Below are 27,304 nucleotides of genomic sequence, written 5' to 3'. Positions count from 1 at the left end.
TCCTTAGTAAAAGTTTGTCTCAGCAGTTTTGTGAATAGGTTTTAAGAGAAAAATCTTAGCTAAGAACCTTTACTGCTATTTAGGAGAACTCATAGTGGTAAGATAAAATGTTTTGTGAATACGGCCCCAGATGAGTTTTATTATGCCATGATACGTAAAACCATATAATTCAAAAGGGTGTACTTTCTTTTTAACATGACTGTAAATCCTGCAATCTCAGTTGATCACTAGCTCTCACACTAAGGCTGTGTGACGTATCAGCAAAACGCTTTCAGTGCATGTTGAAATGTACAAAAAAATGCATTTAGAGGAAAACACAACTGGAACACACACACACACACACACAGTGCTTGATCTGGTTGCTCGTGAAAAAAGTTGAAAATGTAAAGCTTATTGAGTTTTGCCAGTGGAAATCACTCCATTCTGAGGTCCTTTAGGGGCACTGCCTTTTTAAATATTATTCCCTTTTTGCATAGTGTTGCATAGTGCATAGTGTAAAAATGCCATTAACTGAAAAAATTACTTTAGACTCCAGTGTATAAGCTCTAAATATATCTTAAATTCACTCTGGTACACTTTGATAAGAGTAGATCTAATTACAACTAAAATCAAATTTCATATAGTGTTTCATGTCAGTGTGCTGAAATGGAAACAATTTTTTTTAGAATATTTGTTGATATATGTTGTTTCAGAGTTACACAGATTATATAGTTAAAATATATCACAACATTATCTGTCTTTAATTTTTTCTTCACTACTGCAAGCCATCTTTACATGTAGTTGCTTCAATGACATTGTTCAGTCTCTATTTGCAATTTATAATACCTGCATCACAAGACTTCAAATATATTTAAAAACACAGCAACCCTGTATAATGTGCAAAATCACAACAAAACCAGTAACCCAAACAGAAGTTGGTTGTTAATAGGGATGCATCTATCAGATTTTTACATTTTTCAGTAACATGACAGTAACTCTTGTTTTCAAAGATTTTGCAGTAACAAGCTATTTCCCCCCCCCCCCAAAACCAATGGCACTGCTTTGCAACCATGCAAGCTAACAAAATAATCATAGTCTACTAGAAATGTCCTCTTTCTCTTAAAAAGCATTGGAAAGTCTGATTCATTTTAGTGAATTTCCTAGAGCCACTGATAATGAACTAAGTTCCTTCGGGTGGATATTTTATATACACTAACACTACCGTTCAAAAGTTTGGGGTCAGTAACATTTTTTTTTAAAGAAATTAATAGTTTTCTCCAGCAAGAATACATTAAAAAGATCAAAAGAGACAAATTTATAATGTTACAAAAGATTTTGCGGTTTTCTTTACACTTTCTATTAATCAAAGAAAAAAAAGCAGCACAACTGTTTTCAACATTAATAAGAAGAAATATTTCTTGAGCAGCAGATCAGCATATTAGAATGATTTCTGAAGGATCATGTGACACTGAAGACTGGAGTAATGGTGCTGAAAATTCAGCTTCGCCATCACAGGAATAAATTACATTTTAAGATATACTGAAATAGAATATAGTTATTTTAAATTATATAATATTTATTATATAAATATTTGACAAATTTACTGTTTTTACTGTATTTTTGATTTTTTTTTTTTTAAAAATGCAACCTTAGTGAGCAGAAGGGACTTCTGTCAAAAACACAAAAAAAAATCTTACTGAACTCAAACTTTTCATCTGTAGTTCATTTATGCATTTTCTATAGCAAAATATTGTAAATGCTGCTGTTTCTTCATTGCTATGTTCCTTATATAAATAAGTTTTTTTTTTTTGTTTTTTTTATGAGTTTTATATAGTGTAAATGTTGTTCAAGTTGATGTCACTCAAAAAAACCAAAGATACCTTAATACATAGGTACTGCTCTGATACAATTATATAGTTTCATCTGATTAATCTGAGCATTATCATTAGTTGGAGTATCAGAACATAAGTCAGTAACAGACTGATACCAAATAATATATAGTCATATAGTAATGAGTGTCAGTTATTACCCAAACTGGTATAAAATATTGGCACACGGTGAGTGCTTGAATAATTTTTTGCATAAAATAGAGTAAGTCTCTTTTCTTCCAGGTTAATTTGGATGTTGAAATGTACATTTTTCTTTAAGGCGCAACTTTACTGTCAGTCTAATGGTCAGTTTGAGAGTATCAAAACATTAAAAAAAAATCTGAGTCATCTCTGTAGCACAGTGCTTAAGGGAGTGCTTGAGTGGAATGTGAGCCTCTTCTTGAGGCCTGAAATAAATAAGCACATCTTGAATTGACCTGTAATCCGTGTCTATTTAAACGGCACCTGCTCCATAAGAACGTGTGCAAGTTGGCAAAGCTGCGGCTGCACTGCTCACAAACCAACCCATCCTATGTAGTCTTCTCAAGCTGAATCTGGTTGTAGCAGGCCTAAAGGCATAGATAAACAGAGAGAAAGAGATTAAAGTAAAAATTTGGAAAAGAATGAAAGGTGACTAGTGATTGTGCGTGATGAGATTATCTTTAAAATTCATTCAAATCCTTAAAGACTTTAACTTTCCAAATAAAACAATTGTCCATAAAACCAGCCCTCAATATTAAAAAGGGTTCATATGATTTATTTATTATTCAGTTTTGAGTTCTAAAACTTGCATAGTTACATCAAGCTTAATTTCAAATGACCAAGGTAAAATTGATTTCTAATAATTATATAATCTTACGATTTAGAAAGTAGTAATGTTTCTTGTCCCTGAATGTGTGAAAAAAAGAAAAGAAATTGTAATTTCATTCTCACCTTGAGAGTTGTCAACATGAACCCAAGCTGTCCCAGCTGTAGACTGGAGTCTGTAAGGTCCTCTATCAGACTGACTTCAGAGCCCAGGTTTCTGATCCTACACATTCACAAGCAAAAGTGTCTTTACGTGGGCAGACAAACTGAATGTTTCAACTGATAACTTCATTACCATGAGGTCCATATGCAGTGAAAGTTTTGGAAAAGTACCGTGCACGGAGCACCACATAGAGGAAGATTGGAAAGAGGTCATCCATGCACCACAGAAACTCCTGCCCAAGCAGAGCCTGCACGTCCTGGGTGACCTCCTCAAAGGTCAACTGTATCACCTGTAACTTGTCTGAGGGAGTGAATGCTGTGCTGTAGAAGCAAAGACAACAATAAAAATATATAAGAAAGTTGCCACTAAAGTGTTGTTGTTGTTGTTTTACACACAGACTGGTTTTACCTGATCTGTTGCAGGGTTTCAACAGCAGTAGCGAAGCAGGCGTCTTTAGTACTAGGCAACACCTGTCCAATAAATCCAATTTAACCATTTAAGTCATTTATTTTACCAACATTTCATCACTGATTATTTTCTTAGAAATGGCAGAAAGGTTCACCTGCTTTATCTCTCCCAATACAGAGATAGAAACTGGCCAGAACTTTCTGGAACACAAAGAGACATTCATTTCAATATTATAAACGTTACCGTCTCTCCTGGACTGAGGCTTTGATTAGTCATTATACTGTATACAAAGACAAAAGAAAGTATTTCAACACTTAAACCATGCATAAAATATAAACATTTCATTGCATTAAAAACAAAATATTAAATATATTAAATATAATATTACATTTTCATAGACTTAGAGGCACAGTATGTAAGTTTCGCTGCTTATTCAAAACAATAACAAAGGCATAGCTTGATGACGCCGTGAATGAGCGTGGAATCATGTCATCTTCACTTCCACAGCCAATGGAAAGCAATCTGATGGGACTCAGGCAGAAATCATGTTCATGGATGAGCTAATGTAATAAATTTTATTAATGTTACTGTGGTATGAAGCAAAGTGGGTCCGAGAGTCGTAAGAGCAGATCGAGTCCGGAGCTCCTGAGCTTTTATGATGCTTGCATGCCATAGTCAGCCACTGCTGCTCCTTTCATTTTTTTTTTGTTTGTTTATTTTATGATTAAAGTTACGTTTAAAGGTGCCCTAGAATTAAAAATTGAATTTACCTTGGCATAGTTGAATAACAAGAGTTCAGTACATGGAAATGACATACAGTGAGTCTCAAACACCATTGCTTCCTCCTTCTTATATAAATCTCATTTGTTTAAAAGACCTCCGAAGTACAGGCGAATCTCAACATAACACCGACTGTTACGTAACAGTCGGGGTGTACGCCCCCAATATTTGCATATGCCAGCCATGTTCCCAACATTATGAAAGGCATTAGACAAGGGCAGCCAGTAATGTCTGGATCTGCACAGGTGAATCAACAGACTAGGTAAGCAAGCAAGAACAATAGCGAAAAATGGCAGATGGAGCAATAATAACTGACATGATCCATGATATCATGATATTTTTAGTGATATTTGTAAATTGTCTTTCTAAATGTTTCGTTAGCATTTTGCTAATGTACTGTTAAATGTGGTTAAAGTTACCATCGTTTCTTACTGAATTCACGGAGACAAGAGCCGTCACTATTTTCATTGTTAAACACTTGCAGTCTGTATAATGCATAAACACAACTTCATTCTTTATAAATCTCTCCATCAGTGTAGCATTAGCCGTTAGCCACGGATCACAGCCTCAAATTCATTCAGAATCAAATGTAAACAATTTAACAGTATACAATACTCACATAATCTGACGCATGCATGCCGCATGCATGACGAACACTTTGTAAAGATCCATTTGAGGGTTATATTAGCTGTGTAAACTTTGTTTATGCACTGTTCAAGGCAAGCGCGAGCTCCGTGGGCGTGGAGCATGAGAATTAAAGGGACAGTAGCCCTGAATCGGCTCATTTATAATGATGCCCCAAAATAGGCAGTTAAAAAAATGAATTAAAAAAAATCTATGGGGTATTCACAGACACATTCAGGGGACACCTTAGACTTATATTACATCTTTTTAAAAAAAGTTCTAGGGCACCTTTAATTACAAAGGAAGGACGTCTAAATACTTTTTGTCTTAATTTTAAAGAATATATCCATTTTTTTATTAATTAAAAACGACAAAACTGTCTACCAGCTCTCTGTTGGCGTAGTGTGAAAAGGCCTTTAAGCATCTAAACACTTTTTAAAGCCACTATAATTGCAACATAAACACTGTGATAGAGAAATATTTTATATGGTACTGTTACTTTTGTCACTTACTGTTGTACTCCAAGGAATGCTAGGAGGGCGAGATCAGGCTGTTTGTTGAGTCTTAACACACAGTTCCAGTACACTTCCTCCTCTCTCTCTTTCTCTAGTGTGTAGAGGGTGAAGAGAGGAGGGTAAAGCCTCGGCAGCAACACCGGCAGGAGAAGACTTGAGCTGCTCACTATCAAACTGCAGCACACACAACACACAAGCCTGTTTAATTGTTACGACAGTATATATCTATATCTAAGTATCTAACTATCTATTCTACACACACAAACAGATGTTAGGCAGCCCACTAGGTTTGGGACAGATCCACTATTTACATGTTTAACAGGTTCTGAATAAATCTAGTAGTGATGCAAAACATTGGTTCAGTCATAGTGGTGCTGTCTTACCCATGCTGTGGAGTTTCTGAATGTGTACTGCTGTTAAGAGAGTCTGTGCCCTCATCTGAGGAAGTGGAGGAATCCAGAATAAAACCACCATCCTCAGGGAGACCAGGAAATAGAAACCTATGGCAAATATTTATAACACTTGAAAAACAACAACTTTGTCAGGAAAATCTATTAATATGCAGTGGTCTATGAGAACTGTAATGAAAATAATGTCATGCCAGAGTTCATTATGTAATAAAGCAGTAATAATGAAAGAAGAACAGAGCATTCACTACAAGGAAAGTGAACTTTGCAAAATGCTTCACTGGCATTTAAAGCTCTGGAGTATGTGGGAGCTCATTGTGAAGCAATCACAGAAAAGCCTGAACTTTTTACCTGACTATTTGGAATATGCGTGTTAGATATGACTGGATCTCCTCCACTGCCTGCTGTAGGAGGCGTCTATTGGAGCCCACGCCAACATAGGTCATCCTGTACACAGTGACGAGGGTCTCCAGCAGCCAGCCCAGTGGGTGCAGAGGGGTATCACAGGCCTGAAGGGAGTCATTACATCCCAAAAAAGGTATTCAGACATTTAAAAATGTATAAATGTACTACTGTTCAAAAAATCGGGGTATTATTTATTAAATTAATCAAAAGTGACAGTAAAGACATTTATAATGTTACAAAAGATTTTAATTTCAATTTTTCATTTTGAACTTTCCATTTATTAAGGATTCCTGAAAAAAAAATGTATCACCATTTCCACAAAAACAGCACAATTGTTTTTAACATTGATAATAAGAAATGTTTCTTGAGCACCAAATCAGCATATCAGAATTATTTCTGAAGGATCATGTGACACTGAAGACTGCTGAAAGTACAGCTTTGCCATCACAAGAATAAATTACATTTTAAATTGTAATAATATTTCACAATATTACTGTTTTTGCTTGGTGAGCATAAGAAACTTCTTTCAAACACATTAAATTTTTTTTTTTTTAAAACTGTAAAATCATTAAAAAACAGTAGTGCAAGTGCAACGTATAACAAAATATTGAACTAAATTGCATTTATTTTAAAGAAAAAATACCGCAAGCACACATTTCAAAACATCAAAAAGTATTTGGACACTTTATAGCTATTAAATGTCAGTGGAACATGTCTACCTGTGGTTGCTCTGCTTGGACCTGTGAGAACATGATGTATGAATGAACTCAGTTCTCTACTAAAAATCACCTCGTTAGTTCAAAAGTCAGGGTAAAAATGGCTTACAAAAGTATATTAGCTTTGAAAAAGCTCAAGCATCACCACTTGGTTTTGTATCTATTGCCATGACATTTCCAAATGTCCAATGAGTGTCCGAATGCTTTTTTGAGGCATCTTTACAGTTCTGCAGACTTGTTGTTAATAAGCCTTTGGAAATCTCACCTTCATGAGATACCGACGGATGTTGTTGTAGGAGTCTGCAGTAACAGGGCCCACATGTTGAGGAATCACCTCAAGACTCTCCAGCATCTTAGTCTGAGACCGGCTCAGCTCCTCTGGTCTACAGACATACATACATCACTGGTGATTTCTTCATACATTAAGATGCACCATACTCTTACATTCATTTGCATATTAACAAAATAGTTCATTTGTGTACCAAACTTCAAGTTTGGTAAACTATTAAATCAGTATTTGTTATTTCATTATTTGTTGCAGGGTACAAAGCATTTTTGTGTTACAAGTCTAGTGTGACTGCACCTCTGCTCATACCGATCTCTCTGTTGTCTGCGTCTGGCAGTGAGGGAGATGGCGATGTTCTCCCAGGCTTTCTCATACAATCCCTGCTCAGGAGTTTCACAGCCTAGTCGACCCCAGCACTCCTCAAACACGGCTTTCCACCTTTCTTCTGCAGGCACTGCGTGTTGACCAGCCACACTATACACAAACACACACAGGTGTAAAAATACTGTACAAATAAATATACAGTAGGCCAAAGCATTATTCGTGATACACTTACGGCATCTTGATTTCTCTCCTCAAAGTTTCAAAGGGTTTTGTAAAAGTTCCAGCCACTCTCAGACCGGTTCCCCAGTGACCATCAAAGACCCCATCCAAAGAGTCACCATTAGGCATGAAAAGAACGCCCTTCAAATCCAGAAAACCACAGGAGACAGACACACAAGCATTTAGATGCACAAATCACAAATATGGTTTCTACACATTTACTGTCACAGGAAACTGTCACATTATTTCAATTACACCTTTCCACACAGAGTCCAGTCTTCTGAAAACTCGCCCTCAAAGACTGTGTCATCATCACAGAGAAGAGTCCCATTGCCCTGTATAAGAAAAAATGACTTAGTAAGTTGCTCAAATAATAGTACACACTGTACCTAGTATAACAAGTACAGGGAGTGCAGAATTATTAGGCAAGTTGATTTTCTGATCATATTTTTTTCCCAAGCACATTTTACCAATTCCAATCCACATCAATCTTAATAACTACTATTAATATTGTTTTTAATCATTTATAAGTGATATATAATTGTTCGTGAAGGCTGGAAATGAAAAATGCCTTATATTCAGGTGTGCAGAATTATTAGGCACGTTTTCTTTTACAGGCAAAATGAGCCAAAAAAGAGATTTAACTCAGACTGAAAAGTCAAAAATTATTAAATACTCATGAGAAGGACGCAACACTAATGCAATACTAGAAATTGCAAAGTTAAAGCATGACCAAGGGACAGCAAAATGCTCATTGGGTCAGCGGGGTCAGACAAAAACAGGTGGAAAAGAAAAGACACGTTAACTGCAAAATAATTAAGAATTATGTGTGAAACCATCAGGAACCCTTTAGTCTCCAGCGCCACCATTTTCCAGAACTGCAACCTACCTGGAGTCTCCAGAAGTGCAAGGTCTCAGGATCTCAGAGACTTAGGTTAGCTAAAGAATCCTAAAAAATGACCCGCACTTGATAAGAATCACAAGCTGAAGTGTTATAAAATACATGAAGACTGGGTTTTTATAGGCCTTATAAACAGACAGCTTGAGAGTGACTCCTGAAGGACCAGCACCACATCCTCTTGTACCACTGTTTGAAGAATTTATCTTCCAGAATCTGGCAGTAAGTTTTGGAAGATCATTTTTAGTCCATCTCTGCAAGACAGACATTTCAGGATAAGAGATGGACTAAAAGTGAACTCAAACACCTTACTGCCAGATTCTGGATAAATTCTTCAAACAGTGGTACAAGAGGATGTGGTGCTGGTCCATCAGGAGTCATTCTCAAGCTGTCTGTCTATAAGCCCTATTAAAACCCAGTCTTCATGTATTTTATAACACTTCAGCTTGTGATTCTTATCAAGTGCAGGTCATTTTTTAGGATTCTTTAGCTAACCTAAGTCTCTGAGATCCTAACACCTTGCACTTCTGGAGACTCCAGGTAGGTTGCAGCTCTGGAAAATGGTGGCGCTGGAGACTAAAGGGTTCCTGATGGTTTCACACTTAATTCTTCACCTTAATTCTTAATTATTTTGCAGTTAACATGTGTCTTTTCTTTTCCACCTGTTTTTGTCTGACCCCGCTGACCCAATGAGCATTTTGCTGTCCCTTGGTCATGCTTTAACTTTGCAATTTCTAGTATTGCATTAGTATTGCGTCCTTCTCATGAGTATTTAATAATTTTTGACTTTTCAGTCTGAGTTAAATCTCTTTTTTGGCTCATTTTGCCTGTAAAAGAAAACTTGCCTAATAATTCTGCACACCTGAATATAAGGCATTTTTCATTTCCAGCCTTCATGAACAATTATATATCACTTATAAATGATTAAAAACAATATTAATAGTAGTTATTAAGATTGATGTGGATTGGAATTGGTAAAATGTGCTTGGGAAAAAAATATGATCAGAAAATCAACTTGCCTAATAATTCTGCACTCCCTGTATATGTCTATATTCGATATCAGCAAATTTACAGGCACTTTGTTAAATGCAGGCATTTATGTAATATTATAGTGATCCCAGCTCAACTGACCATCATCTTGTTACTGGAGAAGTTTCCTTCATAATACAATCCAAACTGAGTGATAACGACCCCATCTCCATGTCGCTGGTCATCAAGCCATATTCCCATGTATTTCTCTCCTCTGGGAGATATAGAAAGACGTTCATTAGTTGTTTATAGAAGGAAGATGTTTAAAATCTCAAATTTGGTAACTACAATGTACATACCTGCTGAAGTCATCGCATACCCCATAGCCTGTTCTCTTCCCTTGAACCCACTGGCCCACAAACACACTACTGGAGGAAGGAGAGGCCAACTTCCCACTCCGTAACATGCCGTGACCATGACGCATGTTCTCCCTGAACAAGCCCTCGTATACCTCACCTGAAGCATGCCTGCAAAGACAGAGCAGTCAGAACGTGGGCAAGGTACTTGATGGCAATTGTAGCAATTTAAGATGTTCAGGGTCTCTGATAAACTGATAATGACCCAAAGATATGATTTAACACACACACATTTATATAGTTATTACCAGTATGTGCCAAAGCCATGCATTTTCCCCTCCTTCCAGTGACCTTGGTAACGCTCAAACTTGTTGAGGGTTGTGTTGGGCATCATATAATCTCCAAATCTGCACAGAAAAGAGTATAAAATGCATATACTTTACTGATCAAAAGTTTGGGGTTGGTAAGATTTGTAAATGTTTTTGAAAGAAGTCTCTTATACTCACCAAGGCAAAAATACAGTAAAAACAGTAATATTAAGAAATATTATTACAATTTAACTATTTTCTATTTTAATATATTTTAAAGTGTAAATTATTCCTGTGATGGTAAAGCTGAATTTTCAGCATCATTACTCCAGTCTTCAGTGTCACATAATCCTTCAAAAATCATTCTAATATGCTGATCTGATGCTCAAGAAACATTTCTTTTTATTATGTTGAAAACAGCTGTGCTGCTTAATATTTTTGTATAAATCGTGATGCACTTTTTAGGATTCTTTGACAAATGGAAAGTTATAAATTATAAATGTCTTTACTGTCACTTTTGATCAATTTAATGTGTCCTTGCTAAATAAAAGTAATTTCTTTCAAAAAAAAAAAAAATCTTACAGACCCCATCTTTTGAACGGCAGTGTACATACCGAAGAATCTGCAAGCACAAGTATGTTCATCTTTAACAGTGTGTGTACTGACCCATCCTCCAACCCGTTCTTGAATGTCCCACAGTATACCGTCCCATCTGGCCACTTCAGAATCCCCCTATTTAAGGAAAGGAAAACAGAAGGCACATGTATCACACATGAACCGCCGTAACACTCAAAAGCCACTTCCATTTTTAGCTACAACATGATGCTGTATCATAGTGAATCTAGGGATGCACCGAAATGAACATTTTGGCCGATACCGATAAACGATAATTCTTTATATTTGAAAGCCGATAACCAATATATTGACTGATAAATCTAAATCAAAATTTTTCTATCATTTTTGAGCACTTGATTACAAAGACAAAAGTTTTCCCATTAAAGGTGCCGTAGAACGTGTTTTCAAAAGATGTAATATAAGTCTAAGGTGTCCCCTGAATGTGTCTGTGAAGTTTCAGCTCAAAATACCTCATAGATTTTTTTTTATTCATTTTTTTTAACTGTCTATTTTGGGGCATCATTAACTATGCACCGATATATAGGTTGCGGCCCCTTCAAATTCTCATGCTCCCCACCCCCCGAGCTCGCGACTGCCTTAAACAGCATAAACAAAGTTCACACAGCTAATATAACCCTCAAAATGGATCTTTACAAAGTGTTCATCATGCAACATACCTGATTATGTAAGTATGGTATTTATTTGGATGTTTATATTTGATTCTGAATGAGTTTGATGGTGCTCCGTGGCTAAAGCTAACATTACACACTGTTGGAGAGATTTATAAAGAATGAAGTTGTGTTTATGAATTATACAGACTGCAAGTGTTTAAAAAATGAAAATAACAACAGTCTTGTCTCCGTGAATACAGTAAGAAACGATGGTAACTTTAACCACATTTAACAGTACATTAGCAACATGCTAACAAAACATTTAGAAAGACAATTTACAAATATCACTAAAAATATCATGATATCATGGATCATGTCAGTTATTATTGCTCCATCTGCCATTTTTCGCTATTGTTCTTGCTTGCTTACCTAGTCTGATGATTCAGCTGTGCACATCCAGACGTTAATACTGGCTGCCCTTGTCTAATGCCTTGAACATGAGCTGGCATATGCAAATATTGGGGGTGTACATATTAATGATCCCGAATGTTACGTAACAGTCTGTGTTTTGCTGAGATTCGCCTGTTCTTCAGGGGTCTTTTAAACAAATGAGATTTATATAAGAAGGAGGAAACAATGGTGTTTGAGACTCACTGTATGTCATTTCCATGTACTGAACTCTTGTTATTCAACTATGCCAAGGTAAATTCAATTTTTATTTCTAGGGCACCTTTAAAAGCCATGTCCCAAGCACACCATTATAATGTTCTCATTATAATTTTATGTAGCCTATATGACAGATTTGCGCTGCACATGTTGTACTTGACTGTATTTTTCTTTTTGAAGTGACTCCAATCATATTTCGAGCAATTCAAAACCATCATGGTGAACAGTGCGCATCTGAAGTGTCTCATCAGAAGGAAAAATCCATTATTTATCAAATAATATCTTATTGGGCCAATAACGATAACATTAAAAATGAACATATATCGGCCGATACCGATATGGTGGCCGATATATCATGCATCCCTAAGTGAATCCGCAGTGGATTCAAATATTTCAGAAGAAAAAAGAAAAACAAGATAGCCAGGACTGCCACTGCAGTTAACTAAAAATTAAACATAAATGCATGACAGCCCTTCGCAATTATATGAATAATATTTTTATTGAATAGAGTGTGAATACAAACAGTCAGCATGGGTATGCACTCACTTGCCATGAGGTTTTCCTGATAGCCAGCGGCCCTCATACAAAGCATCCTTAAGTCGGCCCTCTTTGCTGAAAGTGTAGGTGGAAGTACGTGACACAGGAGGATCTCCATTCTGGCTACTTCTAGACCCACGTGTCCTCCTGTTAAGGCCTGCAGCAAGCACGTCATCAATGGCCTGGTTAATGGCTCTCAGCCACTTGCCCTAACAGATAGGAAGAGGACGGCAGAATTAACACAAAGCAGAGAAACTTATCAACCAATCTCTGACTGCATCAGTGCATTACCTTTTCCAGAGGAGAAGATGCAAGAACAACAAAGCTATCTTCAGGTGTGGTCAGCTTAAGGGCAAGTCTAGCAATGACAGTTATAGGTTAAACTGGGGCAGAATTTTTTTTTGTATAGTCACAACAGTGTCCTTAAAACTCTCCTTCAGTAAGTGCAAGAGCATTCCCAACAGGTTAATATTTAATGAAATGCCATGCTAAATTAAAATACACTGAAATGTATCAGTACTGTTTAAATGAAAGATAAAAGATATTCTGATGAATAACTTACAGGCCCAAACTTTCATCTGAGATGGGCTCCACCCAGAGTGTAGCAAGTGGGTAGACGTAGTGAGATGAGAACTGAAGAAGAAGAAAAAAAAAAAAAAGAGTTTATTCAGTTACAAAGGCAAACTACTCCCTCGTCTACAGGAATAAAACTAAAGCTTTTGTATGCTGTGCTGCTGCAGAGTCAAGAAAGAACATTTAAACAGGAAATATATCTAGTAGTTTGTGAATAAAACAGATTTGCCTGAAACACATTAGCTATTTTGAAGACTCTCAAAGAAGCTTTACCCAGCTATTCACACAAACACACACCCATGTACCTACATCAGAATAATCACATGCTCTCTTACACATGGGAAACCACACCCAATATTTAAACATTTCACAACAACTGAAGCATTAATCAACAAAGTAAAAAAAAAAAAAAAAGTTTAATGTTATGGAAATAAAAAGTATGCAATGACACAATATATTAAGATGTGATATGTTATATGATGTGCTATGACATGATATGATGGTACGTGGGTCTTTGTCTAACTTGAATAAATCTGTCGCACGACTCAGAGGGGTACTACTTCTGACTGACTTTGTAAAAAGCTTGTGCAGACAAAGAGGGAACTGAAATATTTAAATGTTTGATGTTTTCAAACCGCTGGCATTGCACCAAGAAGAAATACAGACAAACCAAGCAAATTGTCACAGCAAACACAGTTCAAGTTTCAAAAACCACAAAGCGATATAAAGCAATATGCCAGCATACTTGAAAATAAACACACACACACACACACTGAAAACAGTAACTTATATCTTTTTAAAGTTTAAATTAATGGAGCTTCATTGTTAATTTAGTTTTAGTTGCTCTGCAAATAAATTGAAGATCACACTTTTATTTTATAGTGTCCTTTTTACACATTGCATGTATTTACTCTAATTTATGCATATGCAACCCTAATCCTAACCTAACCCTATATTAGGTACATGTAGTTAATTAATATTACTCAGTATTTAATGTATAATTACATTATAACAAGGACACAATGGTTATTCATCCCTAGAGGATGAATAAAGTATCTATCTATACAGGTTTTGATTTTTTTTTATTATTATTATTATTATTCCATTTTTGGCCTTCTTTTAAAGTTTAAAGTATATAAAAAAGATTCCAAGTTAAAGCAAGGTTTGCTTTATCATCTCTGACACCTATTCTTTTTCTTATCAGATTAGATCATAGCATAACTCTACATGTATTTTTTTTTCTTTTCAGCAGAATAATGCACTTCAGTTAAAAGTAAAAATAGTAAAAGATGCCAGTGGATGACTAGCTTGGGACACTTATATCAGCATGTTTTTAAAGGTCCCGTTTTTCGTGTTTTTTTGAAGCTTTGATTGTGTTTATAGTGTGCAATATAACATGTGTTCATGTTTCGCGTGTAAAAAAACACAGTATTTTTCACATAATTTACTTATCTGTATACCGCTGTTTCCACTGTCATAAAAACGGGCTGATGACTTCCTTGTTCTATGAAGTCCCTCCTTCAGAAATATGTAACGAGTTCTGATTGTGCCAGCGGTTCCTGTGTTGTGATTCGACAGCTCTGAGCGCACCGTGCCCGGAAAAGTCACGCCTCTTACCATAACGTGGAGATGCACGCGCTCAGTGTTATTGTAAACATGTCTTTAATTTTACCCTATTAATTTGAGCCGGAATCAGACCCGGTGATTGGACTGCGGGATGAAAATAACAGCGTTTCGACGACATGGCGACAAACACACTCTACAAATGCAACTCTTGTGTATTCCTGTGGGCGGAGGTTAGTCAAAAAACTGTTTTAGTGACGTCATTAAAGAAGGAAGTAGAGGGATGTAGTCCAAACTGGCCGTTCGATGTAGGCGACTTCTGTTAAATAAAATATCTCGCTTGGCATTGAACTTTGAGCTTTAAAATTTTACAGATTTTATTTATACTCTAACAACAACATTACACACTAACTAAAGTTTGAAACATGGGATCACGAAGAACGGGACCTTTAAATATGCAACAATTTCCACATGGACATATCAGGCTTATAAAGTGCAAAAATGCATTCAATGCCTCAAATCAAGCCCTAAAGTATACACTGATTCTGTGCAGAAACTTCTGAAACTTAAACACACAATACTCACAAGCTTCTTTGATGGAATAGTGCCCTGAATGAGTGAAGACAATAAAAAAAAGAACATGAATAACATGAAGAAATGAGCGTAATGAAAATTACAGGGCGGTAAAAATGTATTAACCTGTGCATGAACTAGGACATCACTGAAGAGGATGAACCAGCTGGCAGAGAATCTTCCAGCGTTCTGTAACGTCAGAGCTTTATTACTGCTCTCACAAACCAGACGACGAGATGGCTTACGCAGGGATTCCTGAGAAAGAGATGGTCACATAAAGAGAACTTCACACATGGAGACACATCACATGTGCACATGCCCAGCCACCAACAGGTTTGCACATAAACTAACCAGAAACGAATCTGAAACTTATGTGGTCATATCTGCAGGGTATTTAGCCTTGCAGCATGCTGAGCAATTCAATTTCATTAAAAGAAATAGTAAGTAGGTCAACTTAACCACATTTAACAGGGGAAGTAATATACATTCACAAGTACTGCTGCCAGAGAGTGAAATTAATACCAGCCAACAATGTGGTGGATTGTTCTGCATTATGTACTAGCCACTATAGCAGGCCAACATGTCTTCTTATTTGTTTTTGAAAACTATTCTCATATTGATCTTTGACAAGAAATACTGTAGCTTAGTAATGATGACATATTTGATAAGAATGAAAAGTTCATCTTATTTTCTATTTTTTTTGGATCTAAGTAGACTGTTGCAGCTCAAATGCACAATGCAAGTACTCTTCACACGCACTCATGCTAATGAGGGTGTTTTCTATATGGTTTGCTATATTTCTCAGATCAAGAATTTTGTTATATATACAGTATGTGAATGATTGATGCAGAACTTCCTGCTTTGTGTGTTTCATTCACATATGAATTCTTTTACACAGTTTAACTGAAACATAATAGCTGCTAGGCAAATAAGCTAATTTTCCAACCTGACTGCATCGTAAGAGAAAGGTCTGTAATAAATTAACATGCAAGGCAATGCTACATTGGGAATCTAGCTAAAGGGCTACACGTGCAGCAGGAATTTTTCTAAGCAAGTACATTAGGTTCATCTTGTTGGATTTTTATTATGTGAACCAAATTCACTTCAGCTAAAAGATAAACACTACCGTTCGAAAGTTTGGGGTCAGTACGTTATTTTTAATTTTTTTAAGAGATATTTTTATTCAGCAAGGATGCATTAAATTCATCGATAATGTTACAAAATATTTATACTTAAAATAAATGCTGTCTATTTATCAAAGAATCCTGAAAAAAGTCCATTACGGTTTCCACAAAGATATAAAGCAGCAGAACTGTTTTCAAAATTGATAATGATAATAAAAAAATGTTCTTTTGAGTCGCAAATCAGCATATTAGAATGATTTCTGAAGGATCATGTGACACTAAAGACTGGAGTAACGATGCTGAAAATTCAGCTGTACCATCACAGGAATTAAATATAATAAAAATATATTAAAAAAGGAGACAGTCATTTTAAATTCTAAAAATATTTCACAATATCACTGATTAATTATATTTTTGATGAAATAAATGCAGCCTTGGTGAGAGACTTCTTCCAAAAAACATTTTGAAAAATCTTACCGACCCCAAAATTTGAACAGTAGTGTAAGCAGTCCTTGCTATATAAAAATGGTGCTATACAACAAAAAATAGCAGCTATGGGACGGTAATATTGCACATCATAGCTCTTTCCAATCAGAAGCCAGGGCTGCAGCTATCTGCTTTATAATTATACAGTTATGAGACTGCAACACAAGTCCATATTCATATTCTGTACCATACCGAATTCTTTCCTTTGAAGTTCTTCCAGAAATTGAAAGTGGCCTCAGCATCTTTTCTCTGCTTGCTGACAAGGCGAGCTAAAGCTTCATATTTGGAGCAACCATTTTGAATCCACTGGTATTCCTCAGTGTTCTAAACAATAAAAGATTAATGTCAAGTATTTTCATGCCACTTTCATTCCATTTAAGAGAATAATGAGAAATAGATCATTTTCTTACCACTTCGAAGCAGTTGGCTAGTTTCAGAAGTAATCTGTTATACCCATGCAGGTGCTGCAAGGGCATATAAAACAAGTTGACTAACAGATCACAGGGTGATGGGTTCTTCTCCTTGGACTCTAGCAGAGACTGTATCAACTCCAGTTTCTTTCCAAATAATTCTCTGAAGAAACAGATCATGCATGAATAAAATAGCATATATATTATTATGATGCCCATAGATGATATATTAATGAGTACGCTGACTCAGCTATGGCAACGCACTGTGAGGGTTTCAGCAATGACTGGAATCCTCCCATAACAAGAAAGTTTCCCACTGGATCGCTGTACCTGAGGATAAAAATAATCAATGGTGGTGTTATTATAGAGATTTTAAAATATAAAAGATGCTGTTCTCTTTGAGTATGAATAGTATACTTGCTCTTTATAGGTGTCAATGAAAATGGCTGTGTTCTTGATCAAGACCAGTGTTTTGATCACTTTGCCTCCCTGCAGGAAGTTAGTGAGGGATACTGAGTGCTGTCCTGTCAGATGGCAAAGCTTGCTGAAACTACCAGCCATCTCTTGAAACAGCAACATGGAGGACTGACCCAGAGACAAGGCCAAACTCGCTACATTACGACAGAGCAGATACAATCAATATCCAATTAAAAAACCCAATAACAACCCACAAGAACAAAACAAAAATGAGTAAAAAGAATCAGATACATACCACGAGCTAGCAGGGGGCTTAGGATTTGGCTCTTCACCTTGCTGAGGATGCAGTAGAATTTCCTCTCTGCCGAAGCGAGCTCGTGGACTGTCGCTATGAAACCCATTGCGTTCTGATCGGCCAAGGCCAAACAATTCAGTCCTCCTCCAAACACTTGACTCACATAGCCAATCTTAACAGAGGACACAGCAAAATTAGAATTACTGCTTTACATAAAACAATAAATCACAAACCTTAAAACTAACACTATCACCTACCAGTATATTATACATACCAACCAATCACTGATACTTCCTAACAAAATTATGTATTTAAAGCAACTCTAGAGCATGCCTCTTTGTCAGTTATTTTAATAATTTTTAAACTATTATAGTTTTTATTTATATTTCAAACATTTTATTTTTACATTTTAAGTTGTTATTTTTATTTAATTTTAAGTAATTTTGTTGTGCTTTTTCATTTTTTTTAGATTTTTAAAATATATTTATATATATTTTTAAATTTTATTTTTAAATATTTTATTTTTTATTTTTAAATATATTCTATATCTTTTAATTTATTTTTATTTCAGTTGGAAATTTTAGTACATTTCTCATTTTTATTTAGTTTTCATCTAATATTTACATTTTATTTTATTTCACTTAACAAAAAAGTTACTTTAAATATATATATAGTCTACTATACTATACTGTATATAGTGTCTATTTTGTTTTATCATATTTTGTTATTTTTATTCATTCTTATTGCATTTATATATATATATATAAATATATATATATATATATATATATATATATTTCTTTTTCTTTGTCACTGATTTTGTGTTATGTATTGTAATGATGTACTGTATGTATAACAAATTTCAATGAAGAAGAATGGCATCAGCTAGTTTATTGTTATTTTACTAACAGCCTACCCACAGCAAAAACATGAACTGCATCAACAGAGTAAACTGTTATAACAGTCGATACGAACATTCATGCAGAAGGGCAGAAGGGTGGGCGTCTGGGTGTAGGTCCCGGAGAGGGGATGAGCACTGTCATTGTTCTCCAGCACCTGCTCTCCGCTGTAATAGAGAATGGGCTGATAACAGTCTCCATCAGCCAGCAGCAAAGTGTGCGTTTGCCCTGCTGCCACGTCCCACACACGGATACCGTCAGAGACCTATCGACACACGCACAACCACACATTCATATTTATACAAGGAAATGTATGCCTTAAAAGGGAAGGTTTGCAGAAAAGGTGACTGCACATCATAAAAAATTAAAGGATGTATACCATGGTGAGATTAGGAACTGTGCAGGGAGCATTCATATAACCCAGCTGCCCAAATTTGTCACTTCCCCAGGAATAAACCTGTGAGAGAGGGGAAAAACACACTGTTATGAAGAAAAAGTGACAGAAGAAAACAAACTGTAGGGATCTGGAAGAAAAAGATCCTATAAAAAATATAAACAGACAAGGAACTAATTAATAATGTTTAAACCAGTGTTGTTTTTGTGAACTAAAACTGAAACTATTAAAAATACTTTTCAGTAATTGAAATAAAGCGAAATGAAATGAAATAGATGAAAATTTGAAATGTTGCCTTGGAAAGTAACTGAAATAACTTGAAGTATTAAAATTTCTTTAAAAAAATAAATAAATAAAAGTGACAAAAAAAAAATGCTAAGGGTACGTTTACACGACAACAATGTATTAAATACAGAAAAGTTTTTTTCCTTTGTGTTTTGCACATACAGATGACAACATTATCAAAATAATCCCCGTTCACATGGATCCTTAAAAACGATTAAAAACACTGTATTATGCTGCCAGACCAGTAGTTGGCAATGTCACTTTTGTAAAGAAACACTACGCGCCTATAGACTGAACACGTAATACGCATGCGCATGACTTCACTGTTTTCACAAATCTGCATTTTTGTAAGTGCATTTTTACACTGAGAAAAATGTTTTCAAAAACTTTGAAACCCATTTTCAAAAGTTTGTTTTCAGGCCCCCGAAATGCTATTGTCATGTAATTAACGGCCTGAACGCATAAAAAGTTTTCAGTTGAAAATGGTGTCGTGTAAACGGCCCCTACAATACTGAGGCAAAAGCCACCAATAACAGAAGTCACTGTTATCATGACAACGGCAATCCCGACAAGCAGGATTGTGTCGATGTTCTGAAAGCTGGTAAGGTAATGTTAGCTAGCTACCTACTTAAAGTTTGTGTAAAGCAAACAATCCCATTCAAGTTTTCTGATAAGAAAATCATACATTAAAATTTAGGAAGCAAAAACCCAGGATGCTGTTACATCATTTGCAATGCTTTATGAGATAAATAATAATATCCTCATTGATATACGTTCTTGTACCTTGTGTCTTTTTTCATGCTGTATATACATTTTTGCTCTGAATCAAACATTAGTTTTGGATCAAGGCTTAAAACTCTTTGAAAAACATTCTGCAGTCACAGTTGCAGCCTATAATAAAATGGAGAAATCCAAATCTGAAGTCCCTCCTTACCTGACACTGAGCTGTCAGTGCCAAAGAGTGATTTGCTCCAGCAGTGATCTTGACAACTTCCTTTTTACTTAAACTCTTAATGCAGAGCGGCTGTAACCTGCAAGGAGAAAACAAAAATGTTTCCAGTCATGCACTGTGGTCAAAGAAACCAACAGTTAAACATAAACAAAACATTTATGTGTTTATGAGGGCTCTATTGTACCTGGGCAAATAGTCTCCATGACCTAGCTGACCTTCCTGGCCCCTCCCCCAACTCCACACCTCAGTGTAAAGGGAAGGAAGGAGATTTCTAGATTCTGAGGTAGAAGAAGTTGTCACAGCACCTCTCAAATTTTTGGTTCGATGACTGTCAGAAGGCGACACTGCAATACAACAAGACAGTGTACTAAAAATGTAATTCTACTAAAAAAGTAGAATTTCTACAAGTTCTTTAAAGGATTAGTTCACTTTCAAGTGAAAATTAGCCCAAGCTTTATTCACTCTCAAGCCATCCTAGGTGTATATGACTTTCTTCTTTCTGACGAACACAATCGTGGAAATATGAACAGGAGTCACGAGTATGAGCTGAAGAAAGTGCCTCCATCCACCATAAACATGTACTCCACACGGCTCCGGGGGGTTAATAAAGGCCTTCTGAAGTAAAGCGATGTGATTGTGTAAAAAAAATATATCCATATTTAACAAGTTGTGAAATAAAATATCTACCTTCCGCCTTCTGTATTCAAGTTACGAATTCCAGTCAAGACTTTCTTCGTACGTTGAATACGGAAGATGGTCTGGCAGAAGCTAGATATTTTACTTCATAACTTGTTGAATATAGCTTCAGAAGGCCTTTATTAACCCCCTGGAGCTGTATGGACCACATGTTTATGATGGATGGATGTGGATGCGTCAGGATATTTATTAAAATATCTCCAATTGTGTTCATCAGAAAGAAGAAATTCATATACACATAGGATGGCTTGAGGGTGAGTAAAGCTTGGGGTAATTTTCATTTGAAAGTGAACTAATCCTTTGAGGGTTAATTCTCCAAAAATGAAAATTCTGTCATCAATTACTCACCTTCATGTTATTTCAAACCTGAAGATATTTTGAAGAATTTAAATTTGGTTTTGTGACCATTCATTTTCTGACCATTAAAAGGTAAGTCATGTAGGTTTAGAACAACAGAAGGGTGAGTAAATATGACAGAATGTTTCATTTTGGGTCATCTGTCCTTTTAAAGTGCATTATACTATTAAAGTAATTTGTTGTTTCAACAGTGGTCTTGGTACTACCATCAACGTGGATGCAGATTCATGCAAAATAAAAGCGTTCAGTAACCGATGCCATTGTAGAAATACCCTGTGTGCAGTCAGCCATGATTCATTTCTTCTGCAAGCGAAAGTGTCTCATAAAAGGGTGTTTCCATAAAGTAAGTACTAGTATTCAACAGGACATGCTTTACTATGTCGGCTGGCCTCAACAATAATGATGGCCCTCTGAGATAGAGATTTAGGCCTTTTTAGGCCAGTGCTGCATTGCAACTGAAAAGTTTACATTAATTTTTATGCCTTTTAAAAATTTGAATCATTTGCGTGATTTCTAACAAATATATATATATATATATATATATATATATATATATATATATATATATATATATATATATATATAGCTTTACTAAAAACAAAAAATTGATCATTCTTTTGTGATTTTTAGGTAGTAAAAATGTTGGCTGGCAAAGCAAAATTCTAAACTACTGGCCCAATTGTTGGGCCATCAGAAAAAATCCCTGATTGGTTGATTGAGACAACTCACTTTATACCGATGTTTATATGCAACCAAGTAATCAGTTAGTAATTAGCCTAATCCAATTACTAACAGATTATTAAGCCATTAATTAAAGGCTCAATAAAACTGAAAAGCCTTCAAAAAAAACACCTCAATCGATCCAACTGAGCTCAATGCCTCAATCCAAAGGAAATTTTGATCAGTTTTAAAGAGGTGGTGCAGACCTGAAATAATCTGATTAATAGAAAAAAGTAAGTATGTAAATGCTTGAATGTACATACAGTATGTATACATATTTACATCTTACATGTAACAAGCTAGTCAGTGGAGGAGACTGAATATTTACTAAATATTTAATAAAAAGTTCTTCTGACATATTGGAATACATATAATGCACATGTAAAATCATATGTGAATGTAACGTTTAGGGTTTAGAATTTTCTGAATCTGAAATCAGATTGGATTCATTTGGATTGACAAAAATTAAACACTTATTGTTGATTAAATAAAATGGTATAGCCACTGGCATAACATTTTATAAAAACATATTTTTAAAAAAAAAAGCCATGAGGTTTACAATACCTGGAGAGAAGCCAGGAAAAGACCCTCTGCGAGCATGTGCTTCAGCATCCACTAATGTGATGTCCGTCAGACTGGTGCTCTTCTTACTTTGCAGAGAATCGGCTGGACAGAAGTCCATTCCAGCTGTCTCTACGCCCTCCTCACAGGACTCAAATAAACATCCATTGCTGATTAAAAGTTCACTGAGGCAAATGCCTCCATCCACGCTTGAGTGCTGTGAAGAATCATCAGAAGTGGAATCCAGTGGTGGTAAAAAATGGAGAGAGTGCTTCCGGTCTGTGACAGTATCTGATGCACTGCGTTGTCTGGCAGAAGCTGTGATCCCATCAGGTCTGCTCAGTGTTGGTGAAGAGGGACGTAGTGTAAGCTCATCACTTTGGTTTGATCGGAAAGGACACGTGAGAGATGACTGGCGGCTCGGAGGATGGGAACCTCCCACAGAGGTAGCGTCGGCCTGGTCAGCGAGGGTCTGGTCCGAAATCCTTTTGAGGTAGTCTTTCAGAGCCTGCTCATCAGGGTAGGGAGTGCTTTTGGTTCGTCGTAGACGTACATGCCCAGCCTCAGATACAGCAAGGTCTAGTTGAGTCTCCTGGCTTGTGGTACTTTGCTGAGATTCAAATGAGGATCCCTGACCTGCACACATGTTCTTCAAGGTCAATGGTGATACTAGGGAGCTGGGCGAGGAGTTTTTGGTTTGTGGTGTCTGAGCCGGAGAGCTTTGTCCTGACCTCCGACCTTGTTTAGAATCAGCCAGTTCCACTCCAAGTGGACAGTAATGCTCATCAGAAATAATAACATGGTCTTCCTTTTCAGTCATGGTGTAAAGGCTCTGCTTACACTGCCCACATCTATCCTGAGCTTGCTGACTGGACGCTTGTGAAGGAAGAAACTGAACCAGAGCCAGGCTATGAAACCCACCACAAGCGATCTGAACCACATATCTTCCCACTAAATGCTCCACCTTCTGGGGTGTCCATACTGGGAATATGCTGGTAACCAGTCCCAGCTGGCAGCCACTACCCCAGGCCCACACCTCATGCTTTCTTGAGAGGGCCAGAGTGTGCTGCGCTCCGCAGGCCACATTTAGGACTTGGACCAGTTGCGGAGGATGGGTCTCACCATCCACCACACTAACGGGAGTGGGATTGGGTACTTGGTCCATTCCAGAGATGCCACACTGGCCGTGGGAATTCTCCCCCCACATGTGGACGAGGCCATCCTCTGTTACAGCAGAAGAGTGAAAGCTGCCCGCCGACACAGAGATCACATGCTGTTCCTTCAGTGCACTCTCTAAAACAGGGCCAGTAGGCTGAGAACTGACTCGTTTCCACGGCTGCTCGCCGATACTATACACATGCCCATCTGAGAGAGGAATATGTTTGACAATTATGCAATGTGTCCAAAAGATCATTTCATGAGAAATCTCTTTATCTCTATCCATCCTCAAATTTTTTGACATAGGTATTTATGAATACTTTTGAAATAACAGTTATAACTTTCAAAACTCCCAAAAATGTTCTTCTAATTCTTAAAGTGCTAAAAGTGTACTATAACCAAGCAGTAAAAATGGTTTTAAATTATTACCGCAGAAAAAAAATTACATGTTCAAGGGGTCAGAGACAGGGTGGAAAACAGCCATGAAATATTAAAATATTATTGCAAACAAAAACGCAACTAGTACTGTACAAAGTGAATCTCAGGGGAATAAAATACATTTTGTAATATGTGTGTGTGTAATCAATTTTATCCTATTTCATAAGTTTACATACACCTTACAGAATCTGTAAGCTTTTGAAAAAGATTAAGAGGTGCACAATTTTCTTATTTGGCTTTGGTTCCCAGAAAACAAAATAAGGATCATTTAGTCTGATCACTGTGTTCAAAAAGTTTTCTCTTACTATTTCATTGTGTTGCTTTTTTGAGCATCAGTCAGAATGTGTGACGCTTTTGTAACAGTTATGTATCAAGTCCATCAAATGTCCTCAGTGTGAAAACATGGATCTCAAAAATCATACAACCACTGCTGAAAAGGGTTCAAATATGCAGAACATGCTGAAAAAGCAAAGAATGTGCAGGACTTGCAGAATATTTCTGAAGAACTGTGCGCAGTTTAAAGACTAGTAGCCTTTTCTTCCCTATTGAGAGGTATATATCCGAGTAAAACGGCTTCTCAAACGGGACTTGATTTGGGGAATTGATTGAATGGTTGTCGTTTGCTATTGCTGTGATCTCATGTGAGTCTAAACACATCATAAGAATTGTTCATTTTAATTTCAAGGTACTTTAAAGCTGCAGTCCATAAGTTTTGCCTCTTTGTCGCCATCTCTGTTTGAAACCAGCAATTTCAGTTATTTGCGTAATTATCATCTTTACGTGGATCGTGCCTCGGCACGGCTCCTTAGCGCGGATGAATCTAATGTTTGCTGTCAATCACTGCACCGGTGTGGATACTGTACTTCAGAATCACAGATTCTACGTCTTGGAAGTATGACCAAAATAACAATTTTCACCAGAAAATGTCATCTGAAAAAGTAGGTAACATGTCTGCCACTTTTGTTCTGATAAACTGAGAAAAAACCATTACAATAAATAGCGCTGACAATGATTAAATCTAACGATTGCTTAGCTCAGATCACGTCAAAACCGTGCAAATTTTTATTGTTGTTATACATTGTTAACAACATCAGCATTGTGTGACTGTGTGTATTTACTGTATATTAGCGCCACCTGTAGATTTCAGTTTCTGTAGCCACTCCGCAGCCCGAAGTCTTTTGCTTTTGACTAAGGCTTAATCTCCAGTTGTCACTGAAGATTGTCATTTGGAGATTTGGATTGTCATTTGGATGGCGGTTTACAATCCGCCATCAAAACGATATGTTTAATTATTTCAGCTGCTGTGAGAAAAGACTATAAATGATCCACTACCAGCAGCATCCTCACATGCCATATAGCTACTAGCTGGGACTCCTTTTCTATGTAAACAGAAGTGACGTAATGACGCAAAGACGAACGGCTGCATACTCGAATTTCCCGCAGAAACCTACCAGTACCGATTTTATGATCAAACACTATTACAAGCTTACCATTGTGAATCGGAATAAGGTAAGGAGATAGTTTTGAATACTGGCTGGTTATGTACTTGCTCAAAAATTGATTTTGGATCATTTTTAACCACAAAAAGTTACGGACGGCAGCTTTAAATGTTCAGGAAAAGCAAAGAACTCATGAACAACTCACAATCACAAAACATGTAAACAGTCATGATCATCCAGGTAATGACAGTATTAAGGATCAAGCATGTGTAAACTTTTGAATGGGTCATTTTTATAGACTTAGTTATTATTTTGGTCTTATGGACTATCTGCTGTGTAATAAAAACAAGCAATTTTATAATGATCCCTCTTATTTTGTTAAAAACTGTTTTGCTGATTCTGCAAAGTGTGTGTAAACTTATGACTGTAAATGAATTATCAAGTCATTTCAACCACATTTACAGCTTACTTTACTTGTCAAGAGATCTGACCTTCTGTCAGCAGAAGTCCATGTAAATTCCCCAGTGCAGCATGAAGCACAGGCCTGGACAGAAGCAGTCTCTCTGGGGTCACACCGCAGAAATATCCCTGCCATCTGTAGAGCACACCTTTCTCTCTAGAGCCCTCATCTTCTCCAGAGCTGCAACAAACGCATTCATTTATAATGTGCATGAAGAACTGATGTAAAGAGGTCAACATCCTTCAATATCAATTTTGTGTTCAACTGGGTGGGAAAATAACAGCATACCAGTTTGAAACGGCACGAGAAAGAGAAAGTAATGACAGAAAAATCATTTTTAGACGAACCTTTTCCAATAGTGACACTTTATAATAAAAACGAGTACGCACCTGCCCTTTTCCTCCATGAGCATGATTTAATCCATTTTAGACGGTGTGACAGCCACTCCAGCAACTAACTGAGGTCAAATGGTGAATTAAACAGACTTCACAAGCGAAAGTAACTGACACACACACGCCTTCACTCACACATTTACTAGATCTTTATCGAAATCACACATTAAAACCGCCCTGTAGAGCAAACAAAAAGTAGTTACGCTCGATTACATTCAATAAGTGTATTTACAAAACTTTGCACACAGATTTACGTTAAATGTATGACATTCCGCAGTAGTTTAAGGCAGAATCGCTGTCCGCTTTTGATGTCTGTAAATACGAGAAAGCTCGCGACTGAACTTGACAGCAGAATAACTCTGAAGTTTGTTTTGAGGACTATGGAAGGCGCGGAGGGTCAAAATAGTTCCAACGTTCAGATTTACGTAACGCGGAAAATTCTGTCATTAATCTTTGGAACACAAATGAATATCTTTTTGATGAAATTTGAGAGCTTTCTGTCCCTCCACACGACGACCACTTTGACGCTTACAGAAGTTCATAAAGAGATCGTAAAACTATGAATTGAGCAGGTTAGTCCAAATTTTCTGGAGACACGATTTATAATGAACAGTTTGAATTTACACTCAAAAAAATGATTCTAGCTGCTTG

At 36.5% G+C, this 27,304-nt stretch overlaps 1 protein-coding gene across 4 annotated transcripts; it reads right to left on the bottom strand.

The window, feature by feature from the left end:
- Nucleotides 1-1,508: 1,508 nt before the first annotated feature.
- On the bottom strand, nucleotides 1,509-27,081 carry als2a (alsin Rho guanine nucleotide exchange factor ALS2 a). 4 transcript variants are annotated; one of them, XM_048193303.1, is made up of 34 exons: nucleotides 26,908-27,081; nucleotides 26,651-26,718; nucleotides 26,293-26,441; nucleotides 22,770-24,131; nucleotides 20,617-20,776; nucleotides 20,415-20,511; nucleotides 19,181-19,258; nucleotides 18,878-19,066; nucleotides 17,903-18,074; nucleotides 17,612-17,801; nucleotides 17,455-17,520; nucleotides 17,191-17,353; nucleotides 16,973-17,104; nucleotides 15,297-15,425; nucleotides 15,183-15,206; nucleotides 13,024-13,094; nucleotides 12,753-12,819; nucleotides 12,471-12,670; nucleotides 10,699-10,764; nucleotides 10,033-10,131; nucleotides 9,728-9,895; nucleotides 9,531-9,642; nucleotides 7,759-7,836; nucleotides 7,515-7,642; nucleotides 7,256-7,432; nucleotides 6,938-7,055; nucleotides 5,903-6,060; nucleotides 5,528-5,644; nucleotides 5,142-5,318; nucleotides 3,380-3,425; nucleotides 3,226-3,287; nucleotides 2,988-3,137; nucleotides 2,781-2,877; nucleotides 1,509-2,416 (listed from the first exon to the last, which is right to left on the bottom strand). In XM_048193303.1, exons 2-34 carry the CDS (start codon nucleotides 26,671-26,673, stop codon nucleotides 2,378-2,380), a joined length of 5,064 nt encoding a protein of 1,687 aa, XP_048049260.1. In that variant the 5' UTR covers nucleotides 26,674-26,718; nucleotides 26,908-27,081; the 3' UTR covers nucleotides 1,509-2,377. The 4 variants fall into 4 exon arrangements, with proteins under 4 accessions (XP_048049260.1, XP_048049259.1, XP_048049261.1 ...); XM_048193302.1 differs by having other exon boundaries at nucleotides 26,651-27,080; XM_048193304.1 differs by having other exon boundaries at nucleotides 7,268-7,432; nucleotides 26,651-27,076.
- Nucleotides 27,082-27,304: the final 223 nt, after the last annotated feature.

The sequence above is a fragment of the Megalobrama amblycephala genome, linkage group LG6 (assembly GCF_018812025.1).
Source record: "Megalobrama amblycephala isolate DHTTF-2021 linkage group LG6, ASM1881202v1, whole genome shotgun sequence".
Taxonomy (NCBI): Eukaryota; Metazoa; Chordata; class Actinopteri; order Cypriniformes; family Xenocyprididae; genus Megalobrama; species Megalobrama amblycephala.
The sequence above is the reverse complement of the archived record's forward strand: the minus strand, read 5'-3'. Positions and strand labels throughout refer to the sequence as shown.

Bases quoted from the DNA above. Each gene is read 5' to 3' on its own strand.
- als2a (XM_048193303.1), bottom strand. From the start codon at position 26,673: ATGCTCATGGAGGAAAAGGGCAG. The intron at 20,777-22,769 runs GTATTGTAAACC...GTTGTATTGCAG, and splicing joins TTTTCCTGGCTTCTCTCCAG to TGTCGCCTTCTGACAGTCAT. The intron at 9,896-10,032 runs GTAATAACTATA...CTGTCTTTGCAG, and splicing joins CATGGCTTTGGCACATACTG to GCATGCTTCAGGTGAGGTAT.